Source organism: Carlito syrichta, unplaced genomic scaffold, assembly GCF_000164805.1.
Source record: "Carlito syrichta isolate Samal-C Ts95f unplaced genomic scaffold, Tarsius_syrichta-2.0.1 Scaffold306952, whole genome shotgun sequence".
NCBI classification, from domain to species: Eukaryota; Metazoa; Chordata; class Mammalia; order Primates; family Tarsiidae; genus Carlito; species Carlito syrichta.
The window spans coordinates 71215-82370 of NW_007251048.1; the positions used below are offsets into that span (position 1 = coordinate 71215).

The following is an 11156-nucleotide window of genomic DNA, read 5'->3' on the forward strand; positions in this document are numbered from 1 at the left end:
GAGCCCAGCGGGTCGAGGCTGCCGTGGCCGGGAGCGGCCACTGCACTCCAGTCTGGGCGATGGAGTGACACTCCGACTCAAAAAAAATAAAAATAAAAAGAGTTAAGATCACAAAGGTACAACAACAACAAAAAAACCACACCCTCGAGGCAGGAAAGGTTGTTAGAAATAGGACACGAAACTCCAAAGCCATAAAGCAAAGGTTTGCAAAGACTCCCTCCTTTCTGCAGAAACTTTCTGATTGCCCGCTGGGTACCAGACACAGGAGACACGAAGCATTTTCATCTAAGTTATGAGACAGAGGGCAAACTAGAGAAGACAGGAAACATATATCCCAGGATGGAGGCTCAGGGCCCTAATATGCAAAGAGCATCTACAAATCAATAAGAAAACAGCCCACTCCCAGAGAGCACAACGGGCTAAGGCACACACATGCCTGCGATTTACAAAAGAATGACGGTGGATGGCCACAACAGGGAAAGACATTTAGAGAACGAGTCAGTCCAGGAGCAGAATATTCGTCGCCAAGGAGGAAAATAAATTCTGTTTCTTTCTGCCGCTGCTCCCACTGCCTGTGTGTGGTCCACAGGGGATGCCGTGCATTCTTCTTCCCGAGTTTTTCTTCTTGGTAGAGCACAGTCCCCCGTGTCAGAGAAGGGGTCTGGGAATCACAACGCAGCCACACGAGGGACTGCCAGACACCAGAACTAGAGATGCCGGGACTCGTGGTCCCCGGGGGCAGGGCAGGACAGTTCAGAGCGGCGCACGGAGCGTCTGTGGCCGCCGTGAGAAGGCGCACAGAGGAAAACCATCAGAAAGCAGCACTGTGGGCTTTCCTGGAAGCCGCGGTCCTCTCTCTCTGGTTCCTGCAGTCGAGGGCCACCTGCTCTCATCAGCGAGGGGACAATGGGGAGAGCCTCAACGCTGCAAGGCGCTCTCCCGCTTCTCACCCTAGCTGCCCCACGTCCTTGACAACCGACAGGGCCGGTGTCATCGACTCCAGCCTGAAGTCAGCCACGAAGCCCCTCTCGATGCCTGCAGGCACGGCACAGCCAAGCCTCGTGGACCCCGTGAGCAGGTTCTATTGTGCTCACCCCTCTTCTAAAGACACGGACACCAGAGCTCAGAGAGGTGAAGGTCCCCGGTCAAGGTCACACAGCACAAAGCCACCCTGCTGACGGCCAACCCTGCAGCCCGAGCTCCCCAGTGCCCTGCTGGCCAGCTCTGCCCCCTCCCCAAAACAAGCATCGGGGCCAGAAACACCCACCGGGAGCTGCCATCTCCTGCCTCCGACGGTGACACGACAAAGTCGAGCAGGAAAGAAACGGCCCCGGTCACTCACCTCCTCCCGTCCTCGGCGGTCACCGGCCGCCCTGTCCCCGGCCCGGCCCCTGCTCCGTGCCTTTCATGTTTTCCTCCCGACCAGTCGACCAGTCGCTCGGTTGACAGTCGACCAGTGCGCTCCCCGCCGCTCGGCCGGCACCCGTGACTCCGCGCGGCGAGGGCGTCCGCCGCCGTCACCAGCACGGGAGTCAGGGAGGCTTAAATCAAATCATCCTCCACAACAATGACATTAATTATGCTTTTAACACGTTTTACGGCTTTTTTTCTCACTTCACGCCACATCTGTGTGAACAATATCCCCGAGATTTACGGGTTTCTTTCGTAATTACAGACGTCCTGGCTGCACACTTATCAAAATACATGCTGAGCAATCAGGCCTCGCTGCGTTCTCTGCCAAAGATGTGTGTTGGCAGCAGTCACTCAAACAAAAATGTTGACTCAGGTCTTGTGTGGCCTCGGGGGGTGTCGGCGGGGGGAAGTTTCGACAAATAATCTGCCCGTCAAGAAATATAAAAACAGGACGCTCGCTTTCCAGGATGCTGCTTCTGGGGGGGGAGCCGGGTGGGCGCGGGGGGCGGGTGCATCAGGGACGCTCCCAGCGCCCCAAACGCATCTGACATTTGGTTCTTGCATCGGAGGATAAAATTTAATGAGAACAAAAATATGTCTTCCTAATTCCCCTAAGAAATCATTAAAACATTTTGTTATTCTTAAATGTCTCGAAAATGAATTAGAGCCCCTGAAGGGGCCGTTCGTGGGGTACGTCTCCATCCGTTAAGGCGCCGCGTTTTCTGCCACGCGGTGACAGCTGGGGATGGCTCCTGCATCTCCCTCCCCGGGGGAGGGGGGCAGCCCCAGGCTGGCCGTGACGCCCCCTCCCGGGCTTTGGGGAGGGAGTGGGAGGGCACCAGGCCTTCCGGAGGGCTCCGTGCCCACCCCGGGGCTTGGCGGCCCTCAGCCGGCCCCGGGATGGTGTCTCAACAGCCTGGTCTCCAGAAAGCAGAGGGTCTCATCGTGGCCCCCCGAATGCAGTCTTGTTTCCAAGTGGGGATGGAAGTCCCTGGGATGAAACCCGAGCCTGGGTTTTCGATGCCAGAATATTGGACCGAGGACCTAGTCACCTCTGCCACCTGAATGTGCGCTTCTGAAAGCTGGGCCCGCGTCTGTGTCTAGGGAGTGCCAGGCACACAGCAAGCACTCGGTACATGCTCCCTGAATACATAAGCACAAGCTGAGCAAAGGGCTCAAGCTGAAAAAGTTCTCTCTCTGCCCCAGGAACCCTTCCTCCCACTTGTGCTTCTAAGCCTTATTCCTAACATTCAATAATTATTAGGCACTTACTGTATACTAAGTTCCGGGTATACAAATTTAGCGCGACTCAGTTCCAGGCTTGGCGCCTCTCACATCTCCTAGGGAAGCCAGACATATGCGTGGTAATGAGAGTAGCTAACACTTAGTAAGCACCTGCTGTGTACCATGCACCGCAAAGCCTCCCAACAACCCATGAAGCAGGTCCTCATATTATTCCTCATTTACAGAACAGGAGACTGAGGCACGGGAAGGGGAATTCATTTGCTTATAGTCATGCAGTGAGAGGTACCGGCAGGAATTGGACCCGGGTCCGACCCTGAGCCTGGAAGCACAGGCCGGTCTCAGCGCTGCCCCCTGGTGCTACCGTGAGGTAGTGTCTTTGCAGATACAATTAAGGATCCCGAGATGAAATCAACCTGCATTATCCAATGACAAGTGTCGTCAAAAGAGAAAAGAGAGGGGCTGGGTGGGGTGGCTCACGCCTGTATCCCAGCATTTCGGCGGCTCAGGCGAGAGGACCGCTTGAGGCCAAGAGTTCGAGACCAGCCTGGACAACACAGTGAGATCCCCATCTCTACAAAAAATGAAAATTAGCGAGATGTGGTGATGCACGCCTGTAGTCCCAGCTACTTGGGAGGATGAGGTGGGAGGATTGCTTGAGGCTGGGAGTTTTTATTTTATTTTTTTAAAAAATGTTATGTTATTACAGGAATGCGGGGTACAAGTGAGGCCGCATGCAGGTGAAGTGTGAGCTTCTAGCTGGCCCTCCTCTCCCTGGTAGTGGGCCAAGTACCCTTTGCCTCCACCCTCTTCCCTCCCTCCCTCCCCTAGCAGTGCCCAGTGACTGCCGATCCCTCCCTCGCGCTCAGGTGGCTGATGTTCAAGAGGCCGGGAGTTGGAGACCAGCCTGGGCAACGTAGCAAGACCTCATCTCTACAAAGAGCTTTTAAAAATTAGCCAGGTGTGGTGGTGTGGGCCTGTAGTCCCAGCTACTCGGGAGGCTGAGGCGGGAGGATTGCCTGATAATTATTGAATGTTAGGAATAAGGCTTAGAAGCACAAGTGGGAGGAAGGGTGCCTGAGCCCAGGCGGTTGAGGCTGCAGTGAACTACGACCGTGTCACCGCACTCCAGCCTGGGCGACAGAGCGAGACACTGTCTCTTAAAGAATAAAAATTAAAAAAAGAGAAGGGAGATTTGAGAGAGGCCCAGAAGGGAGCCACATGACCACGAGGCGGAACTGGCATGATGGAGCCATGAGCCAGTGGCGGCCCAGAGCCACCAGACCCGAAAGAGGCCAGGAAGCAGCCTCCCTGCCTCCAGAGCATGCACGGCCCTGCTGGCACCCCCATCTTGGAAGTGGCCTCCGGGCCTGCGAGAGAAGACGCATCTTTTTCCAAGGCCTCAAGGTCACGGATGCCTGTCCCAGCAGCCCTGGGAGACGGACTTAGCCTCTGTGGGAGGCCACTGTCCTACGGGGCAGAGGCTCTGGAGACAGCTGCACAGCCCTGAGCCCCGTCTCTCCCGGTTATGAGACTCCAGAGCACTTTTCGGTCTCTCTGTGCCGCAGAGAAGCACGCTGGCACGTCCTGTGGCCGCAGGGCCTGTAACGTGCAGCGCGTGGAACAAACACTCCCCGTGGGCTCTGCCTCTCCAGCTCGTGTGTGCACAGCCCGCTGGGCTGGTAATGCAGACGCCGACCCCTGTCTTCCTCCCCCCCTCATTCCCTCCCTGTCGGAGTCTCACTCTGTTGCCCAGGCTGGAGTGCAATGGCTCACTCACGGCTACTGCAGCCTCGACTTGCCGGACTCGGGCAATCCTTCCACCTCAGCCTCCCGAGCAGCCAGGACTCCAGGCACGCCCCCACGCCTGGCTAATTTTTGTATTTTTTTGTAGAGACTGGGTCCTGCTATGTTGCCTGGGCTGGTCTCGAACTCCTGGGCTCAAGCGATCCTCCTTCCTCAGGCTCCCAAAATGCAGGGATTACAGGTGTGGGCCACTGTCGCTGGCCTCTTTATTTATTTATTTTTATTTCAGTTTTTTGTTTTTTGTAGAGTTGGGGTTTCACCCCATCGCCCGGGCTGGCCTCGAACTCTCAGTCCCGAGCAATCCTCCTGCCTCAGCCTCCAAGGTGCTGGGATCACAGGCATGAGCCACCGGTCCTGGCCGAGACGCTGCGTCTCTGACCAGCTTGCGGGTGAGGCCAATGCTGCTGGTGCACGGGCCACGCTTGGAGGGGCATCAGGCGTGAGATCTCCCTCCACATCCAGCCCGCAGGCTTCAGGGCACCGGCTCTGACCAGGCTGCCAGTTTAGTGCCCTCAGGCTGCCGTAAGAAAGCGCTGCCAGCAGGGGCCGCCGAAACAGCAGAAATTCGTCCTCTCTTGGCTCTGGAACTCCAGTCCAAACTCAAGGTGGCGGCAGGGCCATCTTCTCTGAGGGCTGGGGGGATCCGCCTCTGTCCCTGCGTCCCCTGGGGGATGGCCACCTTGGGCGTCCCGTCCCCTCCCCGTATTCCCAGGGCGCTCCTGGGTGCATTGGCTACGTCCTCCCCTCGCTTGGCCATGCCCCAGTCCCTGGACTCAGGGCTCCCAGAAGCCAGGAGGGTGTCCTCTCAAGATCCGTAACTAATTCCACCCGCCACGGCTTCTCACATAGACACGCATTTTGGAGTCCCTCCATCCCACCCGCTAGGGTTGCCCCAGACGGAGAGCGCAAGGGACTTCCCCGCCCAGTGCAAAGTTCCGAGAACCACCTTGCCATGGAAGACAGCAAACGTCAACGGCCCTGGTCTCCACGGCCCAGGCTCTGGGGTCGAGGGCTGGGGAGGGGTCCCGTTGCCCTTCACGGCCCCAGCCCACACACCTTCATGGCACCGATTCCTGTGACCGTGTGGAAGGCCGGAAGGGAGGGGGGGTCTGGGTGGACAGAGGTAGCACGGCGGGGTCTCCCTGGCTCTGTCATGGGTAAGCAAACCCTGCCGCCCTTCTGGGCTCCCACATCTGGGTCGGTAGATAAGCGGGTAACCAGGAACAGGCCACTTGCAGCAAAGGACATTTTAAAAATTTTGAGTCGGAGTCTCACTCTGTCACCCAGGCTGGAGTGCAGTGGCCGCTCCCGGCCACCACAGCCTCGACCTGCCGGGCTGCGGCGATCCTTCGGCCTCAGCCTTCCGAGTAGCCGGAATTACAGGCGTGTGCTACCACGCCTGGCTGATTTTTTGATTTATTGTAGAGATGAGGTCTCGCTGCCCAGGCAGGTCTCGAACCCGCGGGCTCAGGCGATCCACTCACCTCGGCCTCCCAAGGCGCGGGATTACAGGCTGAGCCACCGAGCCAGGCTCGGGCTGATTTTTTTTTTTTCACTCAAGGTGGAACTCACACAACGTAAAAGGTATCATGCTGAAGTGAACAACTCAGTGGCACGAAGCACATTCACGGTGTTCTGCAGCCACTGTCTCCCTCTAGTTCTGGAACATTCTCATGCCCCTGGGGGAAATCCACACCCTGCAGTCACTCCCCAGCCCCCCTCCCCCACGCCCGGCAGCACCAACCTACTCTGTCTCTGTGCGTCCACCTGCTCTGGACATTTCACAGACAAGGAGTCACGAGCCATGTGGCCTTCTGTGTCTGGCTTCTCACTCAGCACCCTGCTTTTGAGGTCCATTTGTGTGGGAGCGCCTGTCCGTACCTCATTCCTTTTCACGGCCGAGTAATACTCCATCGCACGGAGAGACCACACTGTTTACCTATCTGCCCGCTGACAGCCATGGCGAACAGCACTGACAGATGCATGTTTGCCTGTTTTATACTTTCTGCACATGGGATCATCAGTCTCAGATCTGGCTTGCACTCAGAGTCAGGTTTTTGAGGCGGGCTGTGCCACCTGGGGGGAAACTGAGGCCTGGCCTCCATTGCACTGGGGCCTTCTGTCCTCTGCGGCGAGGGGACGGGGCTCTGGTGGACAAGACTCCGGTTGCCCTTGGGGTCCCGGTCGGACGGCTCACCCAGAACCTCCGAGGCCACGGGGGAGGTCGGTGGGGACACGTCCCAGCAGACCCCTGCGGAGATCCCGGCCTCGCCCGGGAGTCCAGGCCCATCCCTCAGATCCCACCACAAAGAAGTCCCCGAGTCGCGGCTGATGGTGGCTTCTTGCCGCTGATGACCCCATCACGGACCGTGAGCGTGTCTTACCTGGTGCTTCGATTAACTGCTTGTAAACACTCAGAAAAGCGGCCTCGGCCTCCTGACTTCTCTTACTAAGGGCCACCACCTTAGGAAACAAGAGAGAGAGTCATGTGTCACCATGGCGTCCGGGTCGGCAAGCAAATCTGATCATCTTCTACCTGTACGAGTGTGGGGCGGGAGGGCACGGGGCAGAAATGAGGGGTGGAAGTGAGGATTCTGGAGGCAGGAAATCGGGGGGCAAAGCCCGTTTCACGGTGTCCAGGCTGTGTGATCCTGGGCAAGCCGCCGCCCCTCTCTGATCCTCAGTATCCTCATCTGTAAGACGAGAGAGAGGAACAGAACCCACCTCCTGGGCCTGCAGTGATTACATGGATCTGCACGAAGTGCTGAGCACGGGACTGGCCCAGCAGGTTATTCACGGCTACTGTTCTGTCAGCAAAGGGCATGGCTGGGAGGTCCGAGGTGACGGAGGTTTTGTGGGAAGCTGAGACACACAGTGGGAGTGCTTCTCGCCACTGAAGATAACAGAAAGTGTTAAAGCTGGCGTAGGGTCTCAGACGGTTTCAACAGATATTGGAGGGTCACAGTGATGAGAAACAGCACCTGGCATACTGAAGGCGCTCCATAAATGCTCCTTGGGTGGGTGCAGACCTGCTGGGCTCTGGCATTCCTTCCGCCTCAGCCTTCCAAGGAGCTGGAATTACAGGCATGCGCTACCACACCCGGCTGATTTTTTGATTTATTGTAGAGATGAGATCTCGCTCCCCAGGCGGGTCTCGAACCCGCGGGTTCAGGCAATCCACTCATCTCAGCCTCCCAAAGGCGCGGGATTACAGGCTAATTTTTTGATTTTTGAAAGAGACAAAGTCTCGCCATGTCACCCAGGCTGGTCTCAGACTCTTGGGCTCAAGGGATCCTCCTGCCTCGGCCTCCTGAAGTGCTGGGATTACAGGCGTGAGCCACCACACCCAGGCTGGATTTTAAAGACTTGGTATGAAAACAAAAGCCAGCACAATAGCTTATTAATAGTTTTTACACTGATTATGTATCAAAGTGATGACACATAGTCACTTTTTACTTTTTAAAATCACATTCTATTTCTATCAGCAGAGTCCAAAGGTTTCACAAGGCCCGTACAGAATTCGTTACTGAAGAGAGGTAGGGAGAAATGCATGGTGGGTGTTGAATAAGTGACGAAAAAGACAGGGTCAGTGGCAAGAGCTCCTTAATCGCGCCCGTCTTTATTCTGAGAAAGTCCGTGGTCTCTCACCTTCCAGAGTGAACGACAGTCCACAAGCGTTTCCTGCGCACCTACTATGTGCCTGGCACCGTGGGCTGAGACTCCCAGCCATGAGCGACACAGATCTGGGCACACCCCTGCTAGGACTCGCAGTCGTGCGGGGTGGCCGACATGAAGGCGGAGTCCCGGGAGGATTTGTTAATTAGGAGTACTAATGCCCCCCCGAGTGTGTGAGCAGGGGGCCGACCCAGTTTGGCGGTGGAGCGTCAGGAAGCACCTCCTGGGGAGGGGGACGGGCAGGAAGAATGCTCTAGAATCCAGGCAAAGGGAACGTCACCGAGCGTGTGGGTGGACAGCTATCCTTGCTGAGACGGATGGTCACGGCCGCTCCGGGGACTCACAGAGGGTGACACAGCTGCACCAGGGGGACCGTGACATAAGAGGCGCCGGGGTCCCTGTGAGCTGCGAGGAGGGGGTGGCTGGTTTAGGATGGGGATCCCCGACGGGCTCACGACCATGATGCACCTGACACGCGATGTTTCCTGTATGCCAGGCGCCTGCGCTGCTCAGGCTGTCTATCTCCAGGGTCACACCAATCACCTGTCACCGCAGCCCTTATCCCCACTGTGCAGAAAAGGTCACTGAGGCCCAGTGAGGCTAAGTCACTTGCCCAGGGTCACCCAGCTAGTGGATGGTAGGGCTGGATTTATACTAGGTCTGGAGGTTCGAACTGTATTTTTTTTTTTTGAGGCTGGAGTGCAGTGGCACGATCCCTGCTCTCTGCAGCCTCGACTTCTTGGGCTCAAGCAATCCTCCCACCTCAGCCTCCTGAGTATCTGGGGCTACAGGTTTGTGCCACTGCACCTGGCTAATTTTTTGTAGAGGCGAGGTCTCTGCTATGTTGCCCAGGCTGGTCTCGAACTCCTGGGCTCAAGCAATTCTCTGTTCTCGGCCTCCCAAAGTACAGGCATTACAGGCTTGAGCCACCATGCCTGACCACTTGTCAGTGTGGACGGTGCTGATCTGATTGATCGAGGGTTGACAAACTGTGGGCCTTGGGCCAAATCTGACCCTCTGTCTGTGTGTATAAATAAAGTTTTATTGGAACGCAGCAGCGGACATTCTTTTGTGTATTATCTACGGCTGCTTTCACATCACAAGAGCAGAGTTGTCTAGCTGTGACAGAGACCTTGTGATCCACAAAGCTTAAAGGACTGACTAGCTGGCGCCTTACAGAAGAAAGAGTGCGATTCCTGCTTTAGGGGTCACCTGATGGCTGGACAACAGTTTCAACAGCAGAAATCAAAAGCATCTGGAGCCAGGCGTGGTGGCTCACGCCTGTTATCCCAACCCTTTGGGAAGCCGAGAGGATGACCTGAGTCCAGGGGTTTGAGACTAGCTTGGGCAACTTGGTGAGACCTCATCTCTACAATAAATCAAGAAAAATTAACTGGGCATGGTGGCATGTGCCTGTAGTTCCAGCTACTTGGAAGGTTGGGGCAGAAGGATCGCCGGAGCCCAGCAGGTCAAGGCTGCAGTGGCCGTGAGCATGCCATTGCACTCCGGCTTGGGTGACAGAGTGAGACTCCAACTCAAAAAAAAAAAAAAACCAACAAAACAAAAACCCAACATCATCTGGAATTCTCTGGGCTGTAACCGTCCAGGGCTTCCCAAGGAAACACGGCTGTGAAGATGGGAGCCGTCGGACGTCCTGCCTCATTCAGTCTTGTTTCAGAGCAGCAGCCCCGCCTGTGTGTAGGGGGCCGGGTCCTTGAATTCCTGCCGGTGTCAGAGCCTGGCCTGGGATGGGGCTGATGGCACCCAACATCTCTCGGCTTCAGTTTGTTCATCCATCGCGTGGGAGGAGCAACCCCACCTGTCCCTGAAGCTGCCGGGTGGGCGAGCACCCCGTGGCAGGGCCCCGCGGACGCTCCCTGATAATCCAGGGTCTTCTTCTAACCGCAGAGGGGCCTTTCCCGAGGCTGCGGGGCCAACGTGTTTCGCCCACGTGCCCAGAGCAGGTGAGATGGGCGTCCAGACAAGGCCACGTCCGACAAAAGGCCACGTGTGTCTGCCTCTGGGCTGTGCCCTAGTGCGCAGAAGGGTGCAGAGAAGTGTCCGGAACGACAGATCTGGCTGCTGACGGGGCGATCTTTGAAGGCCATCTGGGGAAGGAGGAGGAGGTGGCCAGCGACAGACACCGCAAGAAGGTCACCGCCAGAAATAGTTCGGCGGCTGTCGAGGCACGCGGCGTTCGCACGCCCGCGGGATACCAGGGCGGCACGTGTCTGGTCCCCCGAGGAGGGTAACAGGTGCCGAGCTGGGTGCCAGGGGAGAGGTCGAGCCAGTCGGCCAGGTGGTGGAAAGCGCAAAACCTGGAGCCCCAGCCCCGAATGAATCCCCTGGGTTCTGAACCCCCTGGCTGGGCCCCAGGCTGTCTGAGCCCCCCGGCTGAGTCTCCAGGCTGTCTGAGCCCCCTGGCGGAGCCCCCTCACCAGGATGTCTGAGATCTCAGCGACACCAACTGGCTGCTGAGGGCAGCTCCGCGCCCGGTTCTTTACAAGGATCGGCCAGAGGTTCTGGACATCGATGCCTTACTCGCGCCAGGGGCTTCATCTTTGAAATCCGCCCCACACCTGTAGACCGCCCCATTCTACAGAGGAAGACCCTGAAGATCAGGGAAGCTAGCCACGTGGCCAGGGCACGAGAAAGGGCCAGGGGTGGCCGTGGAGTCGGCACCCAGACGCCTCTCGCTCTGGGGCCCAGATGGCGACTAGAGACGGGGCTTCTCCAAGGGCCGTGGGTGGGAGAGGGGGCCCTGGGATCATGGCTGCTTGCACGTCCTCTGAGGGCATGGACACAGGAATGCCCTGACAAGACCTGCAGGAAGAAGTCTTCCTCAGCTCAGACGAACTCTGCGTTTCCCCAAAGGCACTTGGCTACAGACCTTGGTCTTTGGGGAAGGAGCCTGGAAATGAGGGTTCTGTGGCACACACTTGGGGAGCAGCCTTCCTCTCCCGTGGGGTCCCGGGGACGGGGGGTGTGGGGGTGCAGAGAGGTGGGGTGGGGGTCCTGGA

At 57.4% G+C, this 11156-nt stretch overlaps 1 protein-coding gene across 1 annotated transcript in view; it reads right to left on the minus strand.

Moving 5' to 3' along the window:
- Positions 1-11156, minus strand: part of CUX2 (cut like homeobox 2) — a 119622-nt gene that overhangs the window by 55013 nt on the left and 53453 nt on the right. Inside the window, exon 4 of the mRNA XM_021715288.1 lies at positions 6846-6924. Within this exon, the coding sequence (XP_021570963.1) occupies positions 6846-6924 (79 nt within the window). The remainder of the gene's footprint in view (positions 1-6845; positions 6925-11156) is intronic.